Source organism: Pyxicephalus adspersus, chromosome 3 (genome assembly GCF_032062135.1).
Source record: "Pyxicephalus adspersus chromosome 3, UCB_Pads_2.0, whole genome shotgun sequence".
Taxonomy (NCBI): Eukaryota; Metazoa; Chordata; class Amphibia; order Anura; family Pyxicephalidae; genus Pyxicephalus; species Pyxicephalus adspersus.
This window is the reverse complement of record NC_092860.1, coordinates 155,417,892-155,435,784: the sequence shown is the minus strand read 5'-3', so window position 1 is coordinate 155,435,784 and position 17,893 is coordinate 155,417,892. Positions and strand designations below refer to the sequence as shown.

The following is a 17,893-nucleotide window of genomic DNA, read 5'->3' as shown; positions in this document are numbered from 1 at the left end:
CGATATAATGCCCATGGAAGATCTCAAACGCCCATGAAAGCAGAAAAAGGAACAGATTTAAAAAAAAATTCAGTAAGTGATCCCAAAACTACTCATTTGTAGTGTTGGTGTTCAAATTCGGCTTGTCCTTATTTTCGACCTGAATATGTCTGTAGGAATTTGGATGGACCCGACCCAAAAAACACAGGATTCGACTTTGCAAAAAAATGTGTTAAAAAAAGAGGCTTTAATGTTAAAGTAATTTATTGAATGTGTGTGATTTGTGTTATTACCTTTTATTTTTTTACAGGCTATCCCACAATGACAGGATGATTGTGCAGCCGTGGGAATCCTCCTGTCAGTGTGGGATCCCCGGCCACTAGAGGATAAATGAGGACAAGTCTTTCCATTCATCACCTCTTGTGCTCTGTGATTGGCCAGAGAAAGGGAAATCCTGATGACGCTTGAGCTCAGCCAGCCATAGAGCACTAGAGGTCATGAATGCCTCATTTAGCCTCTAATTCTGGGGATCCCATGGGACTCCTGTGTTCATGAACAGAGAATATCCCAACACTGCTCGAGAACCTGCAACCAGAAAAGCATGCCAAGAGTTTAAAAGGTGGGGGTGATGGAAATTGTTGTTGGAAATGTTTAAGAAGATAAAGAACTGTTGTAATTAATAAATGTAAGGCCAATTTTAGGCCAATATACATCAGCGCTGCTAGATCATGGGTATAAGTCTTTTTTTTTTAAGTGTACAATGCAAATTTTATTTATTTTAAATCTTCATTAAAAAAAAAACATAATAAATACTACATGTGACAAAATTGTGTAATAAAATTGAGTAAAAACAATTATAACCAATTGAAACAGCTTTGATCTTTTTCACTAATTTCTCTTCTTAATCTTTGTTGTAGGAACACAATGTCATCTCCCATCATCCGTCAGTATAAGGACTCAGATTCTGCAACTGTCAGGAAAATTTTTATTGAAGGATGTCATGAACATGCCTACTCTACCCTATACTATGCCCTGAGGCTTCCTCACATTTGGCTCCTCATGCTTCTAGGAATTTTGCTACCTTTGGCCACCATTGGCTCCATCCTTCTGGCCATCTTGGATGTGGTCATTGTATTGGTTGTACTTTGGCTGTGTGGAAGAAAGTTCTTCAATGGACATGCCATGCTAACATTGAAGACAGACATGAAAGACATCCCAAAATATTATTACCAGCGGGAAGGGTATAATTTTTGGGTGTTGGAGTCTGAGGGCGAGGTGGTGGGGATGGTGGCTGCTGTTCCATCATATGAGCCCGGAGGAGAGAAGATTACTGAACTGAAAAGAATGTTTGTGACCTCCAGCCACCGGGGCAAAGGACTTTCTAAAATCTTGTGCAGGACAGTCATTGAATTCGCCCGCAAGAATAGGAGCAAGGCGGTGATCCTGTCCACTACAACAGTGCAAACCCCTGCCACACATTTGTACACATCAATGGGATTCCGGTGTACACATACCAGCTACATGACCAGTCTTACAGAACGACTGGTTAGACTAGAATGGATATATTTCAGATATGACATCCAAAAAAATAGCAAATAAAAGTTTTGCTCAATCAAGATCCTAACATATGAGAGGGACTTCTCACAAGATGACAAATATAATTTATTAAAGTAGGAAACTTGCAATGGCCAACTATTCTGTTAGGAAAGGAATCCAATGCCCAAATTATTATTTTACATTTCTTTAATTGGTCTCCCAATGGATGGGGGAGGGTTATATGTTCATTGATGTTAATAAAAAAGAAACATTATAAAAGTTTGATATGCTGCAACTCTATATCTAAACAAGAACAGAATACCAACTTTATGCCCTAAGAGTTGGTGGTCCTACTCTTGCGTGTAAGAATCATCAATATAAACCTCTGATAGTTGATTTTTTTTTGCATTTGACCATTGACATGACCAAAGCAAGACCAGTGCTTTGGGGTATTAAATTGTTTCCCCTCCAATTCTTTCCTTATGTGTTAGGTTTAGAGGTAATAGAAATATGCCAAAAGTAAGCTAAGATGTGCAGTTCCCAATTTAGTTTATTCTGAATGAGACCAGGGATGGGGATCTTCACCTTGCGAACCATTTTCCAATTGGTTCTCCTACAGCCAGGTGGTGATAAGAATGGAGGCTGGGTAACAAAGAACAGGTCTTCCATGGCACAGATCTGGGATTAATAGAAGCAGCCGCTACCCCAATTGGAGATTGGATAACATCACACCAGACATATATATGTAACAATGAATAATATTTTAGATGCTCACAGCAAATCAAAAAATGGCTGCATTCTAATGAAGTGTTTCCATTTGTACTGGCACATAGACAATCTAAAGAAATGTCCTATTTTTATAGCTATAAGTCCCTCAGTATTGCCTAGTCCTAATGGTTATATAGTATGTCCCTGGTGCAACCAACATTTATGGTAATTGATATTAAGTTATACATTCTATTTCATCTAATTTTATCCCATTGGACATGCGTTAATTGTTTTATTACATTTACTCTGCCACTAATACTATATAATGTTAGTAAGCACTTTGCTTTTACTATTTGTGATTCCATCCTGCATTGCTCGTACAATCCAAACTATTGAATCAACAGAAGGGGTGAAAGGGAGTGTTTTCTTCCAAAACATGTCCCAACATATACAAAGTAAAAAAATGTTTTTCATTGACATTATTAATATTTATTTTTTTTTTTTAGGGGAGAGCCCTAACCCTTCTAACTTTAAAGACTGAATGGGAGTGCAGAGCCTTCTGAATGGGAGCGCAGAGCCTTCCGTCACATATTCCAGGAGGCTTTGGGCTTCTCAGAAGGCACTGAAATGGGAATCTCAGGCATGTGCAGTGGGATTGGCACTCTTTTCCCCATTTACAGCAGGCTACATCACCTGTTCTTGTGTCTGAGCAGTGCGAGATTGGGTGACATAGCAGGAAAAAGAAAGAGGGCGGCTTCTGGTGCTATCTCAGTGCCGGGGCAAATACAGATTGTAGGAAGTCACAGAACGGAGTCGTGGAGAGCTCCAGAGGGATTCACGGACTCTGTACAAGTAAAGGTGTGTTTTTTTTTGTTTTTTTTTATAAGGATAGTTCCGCTTTAAGAAGAGGAGAGTCAACTTTCAATTCCATGGACAGATATTGATAAATTTGTAAATCTTTGGAGTTTCTTTTTCCAGAAAGGACTGAATGTGGCCCCTGCTTTCTGACCAATTCCTTTCAACATATTCAATCATCTCAGTAGGTCCATTATAAATTAAACATTAAACTATGCAAGAAGACAAATATAAGAGCCCAGAAGAAGTTTCGAAGGCAAGTGTTTGACTCACTTTTTGGTTGGTGAAACAACTGGCTTTTTAATCAAGTGGAGTTGGAAAAAACAGGGGGTAAATCCTTATAGTAAGCACAAACTGAGAGTAAACTTTTAGAAACTCCTTTTAAACAAACATTGTAACTGGGAAAATGAGTGGCAGCAAGGTGGAAGGTTTTGTTCAGTGCACAGTCTGCCATATGTATGTACGTATGCCGTATGTATGTATGTAGTCAGGATGAACATGTAGGGAGTTGGGTTAATGTAAGTAGAGGGAGTGGCAGGGGCACCCAGAGAAGGAAGGCCAACCTTGTTTGAGCACCCCAACATGTTTGCAAAGTTATGTGAAGATGTGCAGGTGGCAGACCTGGTGGTGGTAACTCTAGATGTTACTGATACCCCTAACAGCTGGGAGAGCAGCACATCTAGTAGTGGTGGGGAGGGCAATGCAGGAAGGAAAAGACAATTGGTTGTCATAGGGGATTCTATCATCAGGAGGACGGATAGAATAGTTTGTCAACCAGATCCCTTCAACCAAATGGTTTGCTATCTCCCTGGTGCCAGGGTTCGGCATGTGGTGGACAAAGTGGACAAACTACTGGGAGGGGGTTGGAGGTTGGAATCAATGACAATATAGATGTAAGATGGAGGATCCTTAAAAATCAGTTTAGGGACCTAGTGTCACGAACAAGACACTAGACAGGAGGTGGACCCTCTGTGCTACCAGTATGTTTAGCCAAGGTGATATCAGAGGCGCAGAGTCTAAGGCACTGCCCGGTGTTCGCCAGAGCACCCCGCAAGGGGTGTTGGGCTTTGCTGCGAACATCACCCAGGTTGCGGCCCTCAGACTCACCCTTGCAGGTAGCAGCTGACAGCTGGAGATAACCAAGGTGCAGAACAAAGTCGACAGGCAAATTCAAAAACCGAAAACAGGACCGGGTCAGGGCAGGCAGAGAATAAGCATGGTCAGGACAAGCCAAGGTCAGGAACCGGAAACCAGGACTGGAAACTGAATACTCGCAGGAACCTCAGGTAGTAACACCTATTGCTGAGGCAATAGGTGTCTGACTGAGCCCAGCATATATAGGGAGACTGACAGGCTAGCTGGGTGCGGACTAGGAGGACACGTGAGAAACAAATGGTAGAAATGGCTCGGCAACGCCCTCTAAGTGCAGAGCAGCTAGAGCAAGGTGGGAACAGCTGCTGCTAATCAGACACTATCAGGAGGGCAACAAGTACCAGATCAGCAGGGCTGCTTATCTGTGACACCTAGGTTTCAAGCTGAAGAAAAGGACCTCCAAGGCTATAGGCCTTAAGCTAAAAAAAACCCACTTACCTTCCTCCCTTGGCATGCCCCGTCATCTTTCTCGTCCCCGCAGGTCCTGGGGACACATCTTCTTCCTCCGATCTCCAGGCGCAAAGTAAAGAGAGGAGATCTCTGGGGTTTCCCGTGATGTTGAGGCAGGCGCCGGTTCGAGCGGGCGGAGTGGCGGGAAATTCAAATAATTTTGTATTGGATTCAATACAAAATAGCTGTATTGAGTCCAATACAAAGAAATCTTCATATAATACATATAATTATATTATAAACATATTATATATGCTACTGTACAGGTATATTTTGAACTTTTTTTTTGACAGTTTTTTTTAAGTTTATTGTTAAATTAATTAAAAGAATTAATTATTAGACATATTTTGGGGAGTTATGCCTAAGAATTATAGCTTACAATGTAAAATAAATTTCCATGCAAAAAAAAAGTGACACTTTTGCACGGAAATTGGACAGAATTAGAATGCTAGGGGGGGTTAAACTAGGACAGAGGGGGGTGGGACAGTCAAATAAGGTGGCTGAAAGGTTAGTCAGGGGTCGGACACTAGTGGAGGGTGGATTGGGGATAGTTGGGGGGAGGATTATGGATAATTGTAAGGAGCTTCCCATGTTACAAACAAACATTACTAGTTGTACTGAAAAACAAAAGGAGTTGGCAAACAATGATGGTAAAAGCAGCAATGGTTTAAAAAGCTTGTTCATCAATGCTAGAAGTCTAGCAAACAAGATAGGGAAGTTGGAGTGAGGAGAATTATGACTTAGTTGGTATTGCTGAATCCTGGCTTTGTTGTTCACATGACTGGGCTGTCAATATTCCCGGGTATACTCTCTTTTGTAAAGACAGAGTTAAACAAAAGGGTTGTGGTGTCTGTATGTGAGAAGTGATCTGAAAGTGAATGTGAAAGAAGAAATTGTGGATGGAACAAGCGATCAGGTTGAGGCATTATGGGTGGAGGTGAATGTGGGGTTGAATAACACACAATTAATGATTTGAGTCTCCCCCCCCAGTGCTAAGGAAGAAATAGGAAATCAACAACTAGCACAGATAGAAAAAGCAGCAAAAAGTGGAAATGTTTTAATCATGGGAGATTTCAACTACCCTGACACTGACTGGAGTAATGGCACTACTGGAACAGCAAAAGGGAGGAAATTTGTGAATTTAATACAAGATAATTTTATGGTACAGTTTATAGAAGCCCCAACTAGAAATCATACTCTGCTGGACCTAGTTCTTTCTAACAATACAGAGCTTATAACAAATGTGCAAATAAAAGAGAATCTGGGTAGCAGTGACCATAATATGATTTCTTCTAATATAAGCTGTAAGCAGGAAGCAATAACAGGAAAGATAAAATCATTTCATTTTAAGAGAGCCAATTTTTTTGTGGCTCACAGCTGATGTTAAAAAAGCCATAAGGAACAAGAAAAGGGCACTCCAAAAATATAAAAATGAAACATCACCTTCATCATTTGAAAACTATAAAGAATATAACAAAAAATGTAAAAAGGAGATAAAATGTGCAAAATGCATAACTTCAAAATGAAAGACAGATTGCAAAGGAAAGTAAGGCAAACCCCCAACATATTTTAAAATATATAAATAGCAAAAAAATCAGATCTGAGCATGTAGGCCCCTTAAAGGATATCGCTAGGTTGGTAACTGGGGATAAAGAAAAGGCGGATTTACTAAACACTATTTTTAGCTCTGTGTACACAAATTTAATGGCAGAGCTCAAGTCCAAATTTATAATGGCAATGTCACTGCCTTAAATGAATCACAATGGCTCAGAATTGATATTATTGAGAAACAGCTGGGAACAATTACGGTTGACAAAGCACCAGGACCTGATAGATTACATCCACGTGTCCTCAAAGAGCTGAGCTCGGTTATTTTAAAGCTAGTATTTCTAATTTTTAGAGACTCTTTAGTCACTGGCAATGAACCCATAGATTGGCATAAGGCCAATGTGGTTTCTATCTTTAAAAAGAGAGCAAAGTCATTACCAGGTAACTACAGACTGGTTAGTTTAACGTCAGTTGAAAAGGTCTTAGAGAGTTTGATAAAGTGCCACATAGAGGAGTTTCTGCTAGAAAATAATATTATAAGTGAGCATGGCTTCAAGAAAGATAGAAGTTGTCAAACAAATGTATTCTCTTTTTATAAGGACGTAAGTAAACAGGTAGACAGTGGAATAGCAGTTGATATAGTGTACTTGGACTTTGCTAAAGCATTTGACACTGTACCCCACAGATGGTTACTATGCAAGTTAGGGTCGATAGGTTTAAAAAACTCAATCTGTAAATGGATAGAGAACTGGCTTAAAGATCACATCCAGAGAGTTGTAATTAATGATTCATACTCTGAATGGTCTGAGGTCATTAGTGGTGTACCCCAGGGTTCAGTGTTGGGACCTTTGCTGTTTAACATCTTCATAAATGATATTGAGTTTGGGAATAAAAGTACCATTTCTGTGTTTGCACCAAACACACCAAATTATGTAATGGAATTAAATTCATACAGGATGTCTATAATCTACAAGCAGACCTGGATGTACTATTTGATTGGGCAGCCAAGTGGCAAATGGCATTTAATATAGATAAATGTAAAGTTCTGCACTTGGGAGCTAACAACATGCATGCTTCATACTGTCTAGGGGGAATACATTTGGGGGAGTCAGAAATGGAAAAGGATCTGGGGGTTCTGGTAGATCATAGACTTATTACGAGCATGCAATGCCAAGCTGCAATATCTAAAGCCAGTAAAGTACTTTCTTGTAATAAAAGAGGAATAGACTGCAGAGATGGAGACATAATCCTGCCCCTGTACAAAGCATTGGTCAGACAACATCTGGAATATGCAGTCCAGTTTTGGGCACCAATTCACAAAAAGGACATTGTGGAATTGGAGAGAGTGCAGAGAAGAGAGAGAACGTTCTTCCCCATTATTCAGTGTAAGATCATTACAAAGAACAAGGGGGCGCTTGTGAAAGAGGGTGTGAAAATGTGGAATCAGCCCCCTCAGGATGTAGTTTCGGAAACTACTACAGATTGCTTTAAGAAAAAGCTGGATTTTTTTCTTTGAGCACAGAATATAACTGTGGATTAAGGCTTTAAAGTAAAAATAACAGAGACTGCTGATCCAGGGAACATCCGATTTTTTTCCCCCGTTGAAGCAAATTGTACCAGGGTTTTTTTTCCCTTCCTCTGGACCATCTTTGTCCATAGGGTTGTATATCTGGGATATATTTATTTCCTTGGTGGTTGAACTTGATGGACTAATGTCTTTTTTCAACCTAACCTACTATGTAAATAATGTAAGTGCGCCTAGGAGTCTTTCATTAAAAAGGAAATTGGGGACCCCCGGGGCCAATTACTTAGTGGACCTAAGAAGCATTGGGGTGGGGTCCCTAAATTGATATTTACCTGTCACAAATCTATAACTGTCATACTAGGTTACCCTGTTTCCCTGGAATAGTGGGGTGTACAAAACCAAAACTGTGGGTGCAGTGGGGAGACACCTTTGGCTACCCCCCACACTAAAATTTCATTACTATGGCAAACACACTGCCTTGTTACACATTACTGCCCATTTCTAACACTTGAACTTCAGTTTCTGAAGTGGGGAGGAGTAGGAAACTGAAAATGTGTGGGCAACATCTGTGGCTAAGACCCTCTAAAATTTCATCAATATGGCATAATTAAAACATAAATTACTCTGCCGATCAAAACAAAATTGGGGTTCAGGTACTGGTAGGGTACAGAACCACAGAGAGTGGGGATAGCATGCCAATGCCAGATTCTGCCTGAAATAATTTTGTCCTTTTGTAGCCAGAATTAAACTTCTGGTAGACACTGGAGAATTATTTATTGGGGATTTCATAAATGAGACCTCAGCACACATCCCGGGGAAACGTAGAATGCAGGGCAGTATTCTCTCCAGACCATTTTAGCTAGGCAGACCACCCAGCACGTTTCAGTAGAATTTCTGGAATAAACACTGCAGAGAACAGAGGACACACTGCTCCACCAAAACCTTGAAGATGGGAATGGAGCCAAAAAGGAGATGTAACTACTGAAATGCTCAAGTTTTATACAATAAGTTGGTCGTATGACAAAGTTTGGAAATAAACAATCTTTTATTGTTGACAATGACTTGTGTATATACTCAAACTCTATAACTGAATTAATTTCATTATATACATCATATGTGCTATGGCTCACCATTGTTTGCTCTTTTTTCTATTATTTTCACCAGCTTTGACCCAAAAACCTCTGATCTAATATTTTCTAGAATTAGGTGCTCTGCAAAGATCAGATAAAGCTACACAACCCTGCCAGCTCATGTGTGCCAACAAATATGAAATATTGCTCACTGTGTATGATAGATAATGAGCATTACTGAGAGATACAAATTGTGTTATTGTATCTGGGAGGATTTTTCCCACACCGCATTCATCCATGAACAGCCAGCTGTGGGACTCACACGGTGTTCCTGGATAGTGAAACCCCTCGAGGAACACATAGTACAGGACTGCAACAGCAATCAGGGCAGTGGAGCCGCTCCCCTCCCCTCATTGCTGTTACCGCCCTGTAGTATGGACTCCTGTGTTCTTGGATAGAGTAACTCTATCTAAGAACAAATACAACTAGTAAAGAGCTGCAAGAGCAATCAGGTGTCAGCTCCGCTCCCCTGATTGGTCTTGCAGGTCCCAAAAATTCGGTCTCGATGGCCGAATTTAGAAAGGCCGTTCTAACCATCATGTTTGGTAAGTAAGAATGGCCCTAATCACCGCGGGACTGAATTAAAAAAAAATGCTCACCCATCCCTAGTCATCAATACTTTTAAGACACTCGATTACTATGTGGCAGGCCAGTAATTCTCTTTCTACATTGCTGCATACTAACAATATCCGGGCACTTCAGAGCATTTTCATGGAGAGTTCGGCATTGGTTTTCTTTCAAAATTGTTCTTAAATTTCCTCTGTGTCTCAGAGAATATGGATATTTTAGGAAAGAACAGTGCCAAAGAACTGGCACTGCCAAAAATTGGATCCATTAATCATTTACCATATTTGATCAAAGGTGAATGGGATGTGTAATTTGGCGTTATGGTGATCAGGAGGAGTCAATGAAGCCAAAGGGATATACAGAGACGAGTCCTTTAAAAGGTCAATCGACTGTCTGTTATCAAGAGGCACCATCACGGGACTGGCCAGTCTGAAGATTCATTAAAGTGCAGGTAACCCCTAGGTGAATGCTGTTATTTTGAATTCCTGCACATTATAGAAAATTGTCTTTTAAAAATATATCATTTTTGCTAAATATTTTCGGGGTTCTTCTGATCTCCTGAAGCCATCCCTATCTACGTGGCACGGGTCATTTCCCTGGGTGGGTTGGTATATGGTGATTTTCCTTCATTTTCTTGAGTGGAGAAATTAAAAAAAAAGTCACCAAAATTACTGAAAACTTCAGGAGGACTTGTGGAAACAAAAGTTTAGAATTTCTGTAAATCCAAGTTAGTCAGGGACATCCTTTTTATAGGCTGGGAAGTTTTCAAGTTAATTGCACAGCTGCAAAATATGGTATTTTTTAATATGGTAATCAAAATTGCTGTAAGACAAAGGGGCTGTGGGAACATAAGCACCCAAAATTGTAGCAAGTTTAAAGCATGCTGTTCTTTCCTGTAAATGAAACTATTCATGTTAAATCACATTCATAGAGTTAATTTGCTTATCAATGTAGCTCAAAGCATTTAATTGCTCAGATGCGTCATTGCTTTTTGTCCCTTGTCAATTAGCAATATCCCACCAAATTACAAATGTGGAAAGGGGACAGATTATTGTCACTCTACAAAACAACAAGGAGCTTTATGGTAAAATCAGAAATGGAAGATACAAAGGTTGTAAATGAAATAGTGTTTTATTTGGCGGGCTTTGTCAGAGATTTTGCATGCTGAGCACTTATTGCAGGACAGCACCTTCTGCCAAGGGAGTTTGAGATAAGGCAGAATGCATGAAACACATTACATGCTGAACCCTCCTAACTTTCTATCTTTTTATACAGAAAGGAAACAATATGTCAGATTACAACATTCGCCTCTACAAGGACTCTGATTATGATACGGTGAGGGACATCTTTGCCCGTGGCATTACAGAGCATTGTCCTATGGCTTTATTTCATACGCTCAGCCTTCCCCGAGTTTGGCTCCTCATTCTTGTTGTGTTTCTCCTTGCTCTGGTGACCACAGGCTCTTCCATAGCCTCGTGTATAGCAGCCATCACCGTCATACTTGCCTTGTTTCTCTGGATACGATATATATTTTTTACCTACGTCAGGAAAAGTTTGGCTACTGACATGCTAGACATCAGGAAAAATTATCTTCAGAGGGATGGTTGCTGTTTCTGGGTGGCTGAATCAGCAGGAGAAGTTGTGGGCATTGTGGCGGCCGCCCCATATCCCAGTCCTGGTGCACAGAACCAAGTGGAGCTCAAAAGGCTGTCAGTTCCCAAGAAACATAGGCGTAAAGGCATTGCCAAAGCATTGTGTATGACAGTCATAGACTTTGCACAGAAGTCCAGCTATCAGGCCATAGTCTTGGAAACAATGGTGTTTCAGTTGGATTCTGTGCGTCTGTACAAACGGCTTGGCTTCCGGATAACAAAAACCTTTTATCCAAATCACTATTTTACTAAATTTATGGACTTTGTTGAGATTGTATACCTGTATGAACTTTTCAAGCAGAGATAAAATATGCTTAGCTATTGTAAACCATACATTGAAAATTCAACCATGCCTAATATTGCCCCAGATTTCTCCTGAACTGAGCTTCTGTTATGTCCTTCTGTGGTCCATCAGAAGTAAACTTCTGGTAGATACTAGAGTTATGTCTTGGCGACTTCGTAACTCAACTCTGGGGTATATATAGAATGGGGAGCAACTTAGAACAGCATCAAAAACTTGAAGAGGCATGACAGGAGCTCTAACTATAACAGAGCAGGAGCTCTAACTGTCATTATCCACCCACCACTAATTAGCACCTAGACCATAGGGGAGATAAATATGGGGTACTTGGAGGCACATTACTTTACTATAACGGTATACACCCGTGCCAGCCCTAAACCTGCACCGTATCTCTAAAGAGTAGTAATTTGACTTCCTACATGCTGCCAATGGTTCTTAGTACAATATCTATTGTATGAGTCTGACTTATTAAATCAATCCAAGACTAGGGAGAATAGACTATCATGGGTGAACCTGGGGGATCCAACAAACCTGGAATTGATTTCATGAAAATCATTTTGTATTAGTTACCAAATGTTTTAGGTCCTGGACCAGATCCATTACAGGTTTGCTGGATCACCCCGATCTACAATCATATTAATTTCTAGTCTTCGGGAGCTTTAATAAATCAGGGCCACTGTGTTTTTTTCAGTTCAAATAAAAAGATTTATTTAAGCTTTAAATAAAGAGGAATCTATATAATGATGCATGTCTACTGCCCATTGGCTTTAGTGGTAATTCATTCTCCATTATGGATCTTGCAGCTAGACTTATCTGCCTTTTCTACTCCTCATCTTCAAGTCTAACTTACAATATGGACAATAAGCATAAAAACTGCCCCAGCAGCCCTCTCTGCTCCTCCAATGACCTACTAATGACTATCGCAATCATAACCTCTTCTCAGGCACAGCTCCAAGACTTTTCTAGACCTGTCCCGACTCTCTGGAACTCCCTTCCTCACCCAATCAGTCTTGCTTTTACCTTTAACAATCTTAAACAAGCCCTCAAAACCCATTTTTTTTCTACCCTTCTTCATCCCTCTCTTCACCTAATAGTTACATTCTATCCATCCTACCTTTTGTATACTGAACTCCACCTCACCTCTTGGATTGTATACTGGGCTGGTCAGGATTGTCATTTCCTCCAAAGCCATAGTTTGAACTTCATGTTAACAGCTTTGTAATCTACAGCCCTATTTATGATACAGGTTTGCATGATATGTTGGAACTTTGAAATAAAAGAGAATAATAAGGTTTTAATGAGGTTGTAGCATTTACTGTTTTGTTGTGTTTAAAGTAAATCACAAGAGATTGCTTAAGTTGCCATATACATTACACTGGGAAACGCTCTTTTTCTTGAGTTAGATCCTACACTTGTTTTTACAAATTTTTGGGTGGTGAATCCAGAAATGACCCCAGATTTTTGCTATCACATCCAGTTTTTACGATACAGGGTACCCTCAATTTTTGTAAAAAAAAAAAAAAAAAAAAATACAAATTTTAAATACAATAATAAAATAAAGAGATAACTTGAATATACAGTTTTTTACATTTCTTTTGTTCATACAAAGGATTGTTACTCTTTGACATTTGTACACTAAAATATTTGAAAATTAATAGGGTAAGGGGTTAAGGTAAAAATTCACGCTTATAGCTTTTCCTGGAGTGTTCAGTTTTAGGTAGGGACGAGTAAACATTTCCTCGAACTTCCAATGGTTCCGCAAATTTTCGGCGAACCAATTTTGTGAAACCATCGGTAGAGGAAATTAAAACAGGAGGATTCCTAGAGCTACATTCAGCCCTGGGAATCCTCCTGTTTGCAATCCCCGGGGCATTAGAGGTTAATTAATTCCACTAAACCCGACTCTCTCTCCATGACCTACTAATGACTTCCTCACTCATAACCTCATCACGTGCACGGCTCCAAGACTTTTCTAGAGCTGCCCCGACTCTCTGGAATGGTCTTCCTCGTCCTATTCAGATTGCTCCTACTTTCTGCTCATTTAAAAGAGCCCTGAAAACTCATCTTTTTAAACTTACCTACTCATTTTCTTCTGCCTTTTAAAACCCTCACTACTTCCCATCATTACATATCGCCCTCCTATTGTGTGATACGTCCCCCACCTCCTAGATTGTAAGCTCTTCGGGGCAGGGTCCTCTCCTCCTGTGTCACTGTCTGTATTGGTCTGTCATTTTCAACCCCTATTTAATGTACAGCGCTGCATAATATGTTGGTGCTATATAAATCTTGTATAATAATAATATTAACTCATAATGGGGGCCTTTATAAAAACTGATCAGTCTGATCACATCAACGCATTAAGTTTGTTACTGCTATTTGGGGCTTTGAGAGTCCGGACTTAAAACAGGACAGGTAGAGAAAAGAAAAAAACTGCAGCCGTACTTTTATGTATATTTCTAGCAATTAATCACCTTGTCCAACATTCGTGTATAAAAGTATTTATATGGCAGTTTTTATGACATCACCATATACATAAAGAAATTTATTCAGAGAAGGTAAAAAATTATTGCAGAGGTAAAAGCAGAATCCAGGTTGAGTCCAGGGCTTGGACTTTTACCTTGTACTGGACTATCATGACCTGAAAACAGGAATTCACATCTCAGCTCACGAGACGGGATCAAGAGGACGAGATCAACATATTAAACAACAGGCAAGACACTAGGAGATAATAAAATGATTTAAAAAATAATTTCAACCTAAGCAAATTAGTTTTTAACTTTTCTACATTGTTTAGAAAATGGTTTAATGAAAACAAACATTGTGAAAGCTTTTTATATATATCAAACGTTTTATTGAAAATTACCCTGTTCACCCCAAAATGAACAAAGAAAGTGTGACCTTTGGTTATTTTATTTGTTGTTTTACCATTTTATTTTGTATTTTGCAACTTTGTTTTTTTTTACTTTTTGCTACAGTTTTTTTTTTTTTTTTTTTTTGCAACTTTGAAAATGCAATCTAACCTTCTTTTGTGAAACACCTCCAGAGGTGTTCCTTAAACCATGGCTGATTGACCTCCCATTTCATGATTTCTGCATAGTTCTGGGGCCAATGGCAAAGTAATATTTTAAGTTGGATAATAATTGATATTCTAGGCACCACTGTAATGAAAGCATTAACCTCTAATAAACTTTTTTTTAGCAGGGGTACTCTGAAGCCTAAATATATTCTAAAGGGTTGTGTAGGTGTAAATAAAGACAAAAAAAGCTGGTTTAACTGTTTGGAAAAATGTACAAACCCTGTTAGGATGTCAGAGACTGCAATAAATAATTTCTAAACTTTCCCCACCGTTAATGTGACCTAAAACCAGTACAATTCAATTGAAAAACAAACAAATATGTTGGGGGAAAATGTAAAAAATAAAAAAATATGATAAGTTGGTTGCATAAGTTTGCACACCCTTACACTGATTCTTGATTGAAGCTCCTTTTGATGTAATTCTAGCATTCAGTTGTCTTGGGTCGGAGTCTATCAGCATGACACTTCTCGACTTGGCAATCTTTGGCCCCATGTCTGTCAGATTGCAAGGGAAACTTTATTTAGGTCTGGGCTCTAGCTAGGTAACTTTATTTTCAAAAACTTTATTTTTCTTCAGGTAAGTCCATTGTTTTGTACATTTCCATGTATGCTTGGGGTCATTGTCATATAGAAAGGTGCAATTCATCTTCATCTTTAGCTTTCTAGCTGACAATTAAAGTAAGCAAGTTTTTAAAAATTGATTTGGCAGCGAATTTGGCCGTTCTTGCTTACCTAAATTGTAAGCGAGAATGGCCAGTGTTAATTTGCCGATCGAGCTTGATTTAAAAAAAAATTCCAAAAAAAAAATTGCGGGCTGTGCTGAACAATGAATGCAAGGTCCAAGGTTTCTTGAGCAATGAGCGGTTTGCACCTTTGCAATGTGCAATTTGTTACATGTTTGTTTTTGGGCTTGCATATAATGTAAAAGTGAAACAATAAAAACAATTTATGAATTTATGATACAGCTGATGATTCAGGTTCCCAAATGTTTATATACATTTTTTAAGATTCCCAGGAGTATCAAGCAAGACCGTATGCAAGTAGCGAAATGAAGGGTATCTGCAAACTCTACTAAAGGATTTCTAATTCTGTTCTCATTCTGGTCTCCAGTGTTGCTGGAAAGTACAGCAATGTTCATGACATTTAGAATATATAGTATCCCATCAGTTCCCCAATGGCTGAAATATGACTTTTTTTTACGGAAATATGACTTTTTTTTACGGAAATATTAGTTTTTTTTTTTTACGGGAACACATCAAAGTGTGCCACCCAATGGAGTCAAGGGGGTAACTTCAGGGACCTAAGAACCCATTTTTTTGTTTTTGTTCCACGTTCATATGAAAAGCCTAGTCAATAAAGATTATTATTATATATATATGTGTCTTCATTGACTAGGCATTTCAAGATCCTGGTTAGCGGCACTTGTATAAAATATTTTTGTCTGAAGACAAAGTCCACCTTCCCTCTGCATCTCGGTACTGCATAATAGAGCTCTTTGGCCATTAAATGCCTTAATACAAGTTTTTGTAACTGTTATGGAGACGTGGTGTTACCACTCAGCCCAGAGATCTTCTGTTTAGAAACCTGCAGCATCACCGGCCTCCTTTTAGCCGTGACGTTTCTCGCCAACCCCAGCATAGACACTAAGGCTGTGCACAGCTCAAGGGGATTTCAGAGTATGTGCTGCAGCCAATGAACAGTTTAGTTCCCGAATTCAATCCTGTCCTGCTATTGGCTTCTAGACCTATTCAAACCTTTTTAGTTTCAAACTTAAGTTCAAGGATCCTCAATATATTTCCTCTAATCTAAAAATGCAGTTTTGGTTCTTCTGATAGTCATTCCTATACTGAAGCGGTCTTATTCATATCAACCCCAGTGAGGAAAGCCTGGAGGCTGCAATCTGGTGATCTCCTTGCAGCAAAGTAGCCCTGTGGCCACTTGGGTTAACAGCCCATTGCTTCTTGTGGGCCTCTCTGGTGAAGACCAGGGGGCCATATAGATTCTGCGCCTCAGGTAATCCTGTGTTGCCTGCCATGGGGTGACCCATAACACAAAGATTGTAATGGGAATCATCTAAAAGAAAAGTAAGGAAGAATGTTCTAAGTTTTATAACATTTATGCTACCTAACCATGTAAATCTATCCCAAAATTTAGCCTAGGATTTACGTTCAGACTCGCAGTTTTGCAAGCCTTTTCAAGCATGGCCCATGTAGCAGGAAAAGCAAAAACATGGGAAGATCACGTTCAGAATAGTTTCCCCACTGCAGAGTCTAAGACCGATGCCTGGTGACAGGACAAGTGTTGCATTGTATTTTTAAAATGCTTTCAGTGGTCACTGGACAGGACAGTTTAGAAAAAAACTGAACCAGGTGCCACTTACTGTTATGCGGGCCCTTCTTTGCACCTTGCTAGGCAGCCAGATGCAAGTTGTTTTTTTTTATAACTAAATCTTTTTTTAAGGCTTGGGACCTTCTGGAATATGAAATGGGGGCCTCAAGCAAGTGTCCCCCTCTTATCCCTAAAACTTTCTTTGGAATCTGATTTTCCTAAATATGATTTAGCTAAACTTGATCAATGACAAGGTCCATTGTTCGAGGAAAGGTCTACTTTCCTGTAAACTGGCTCCCGTGTTATGGGGGTCTGTGGGAGGGGGGCTTATTTGGAACCTGATAACCTCTTTTAATATAGGGGCCTCCAGATATCAACCCCTTGATAAAAAAGTAGAGGTAAATTGTACCCTTTACCCATTCAGCCAAATGGTTAAATAACCCTATAAATAATCATACCACAGGTTTGAAATACATTTTTTTATTTACTGTTCATTTTTAAAAACTTACAATACTTAACTTTAGCTGTACTATGTGGATCCCTACAGCGTTGGATGTCCACTGACAGGAGATCAGCCGAAGGCTCAGAAATGGGGCGAGTGTCCCTGTATGTCTTTAGTATTATTATTGCTTAGCCAATCAACACTTAGGGTATACAGGGACAGTTATTACTGACTGCACCAGCAGATTTCAACATCAGGTTATGATTTCCTGTAGATAGATCTGACACCACTTTTTACATGTGTCCAATCAACACGAAGGACATTCAGGGAAACATGTTCCTATCTGCCCTTCCTATGGTGGTCACAGAACCACTCAGCTGAGCTCCTGTCAATAGACACCCAATGCTGGAGGAATCAGCAGAGAGCAGCTGAAAAGGTAAGTATCATATTAAAAAAAAAAGAACATTACATGAAAGACGTATTTGGAATATGTGGTGTATGTTTTTTTGTATTTTTTTAGGTTTATTTCATGTGCCCCTGTACTCATACCCCAGGGTGAGAGGTATACATAATGGGGCTTCCTGATTCCAAATAAGCTCCACACCCATAACCCCCAACACCAGCCACATTGTGGTGAACAGGCCC

At 39.5% G+C, this 17,893-nt stretch overlaps 2 protein-coding genes across 3 annotated transcripts; both read left to right on the top strand.

Annotated features, from left to right (window-relative positions):
* Positions 1–530: 530 nt before the first annotated feature.
* LOC140327578 (probable N-acetyltransferase CML1) lies at positions 531–3,231 on the top strand. Its single transcript, XM_072406967.1, has 3 exons — positions 531–598; positions 897–1,524; positions 3,202–3,231. The coding sequence occupies exons 1-3, from the start codon at positions 531–533 to the stop codon at positions 3,229–3,231; spliced, it is 726 nt and encodes a 241-aa protein (XP_072263068.1).
* Positions 3,232–9,689: 6,458 nt separating this feature from the next.
* LOC140327348 (probable N-acetyltransferase CML1) lies at positions 9,690–15,436 on the top strand. Of its 2 annotated transcripts, none has more exons than XM_072406726.1 (2): positions 9,690–9,901; positions 10,726–15,436. In XM_072406726.1, exon 2 carries the CDS (start codon positions 10,738–10,740, stop codon positions 11,407–11,409), a length of 672 nt encoding a protein of 223 aa, XP_072262827.1. In that variant the 5' UTR covers positions 9,690–9,901; positions 10,726–10,737; the 3' UTR covers positions 11,410–15,436. The 2 variants fall into 2 exon arrangements, with proteins under 2 accessions (XP_072262827.1, XP_072262829.1); XM_072406728.1 differs by having other exon boundaries at positions 9,837–9,912.
* The last annotated feature ends 2,457 nt before the right edge of the window (positions 15,437–17,893 follow it).

Coding starts and splice junctions, on each gene's coding strand:
- LOC140327578 (XM_072406967.1), top strand. CDS start 531: ATGAACAGAGAATATCCCAACACTGCTCGAGAACCTGCAACCAGAAAA. Junction 599..896: donor GCATGCCAAGAGTTTAAAAG/GTGGGGGTGATG, acceptor TCTTTGTTGTAG/GAACACAATGTCATCTCCCA. Junction 1,525..3,201: donor CCAGTCTTACAGAACGACTG/GTTAGACTAGAA, acceptor TTCTTTTTCCAG/AAAGGACTGAATGTGGCCCC.
- LOC140327348 (XM_072406726.1), top strand. CDS start 10,738: ATGTCAGATTACAACATTCGCCTCTACAAGGACTCTGATTATGATACG.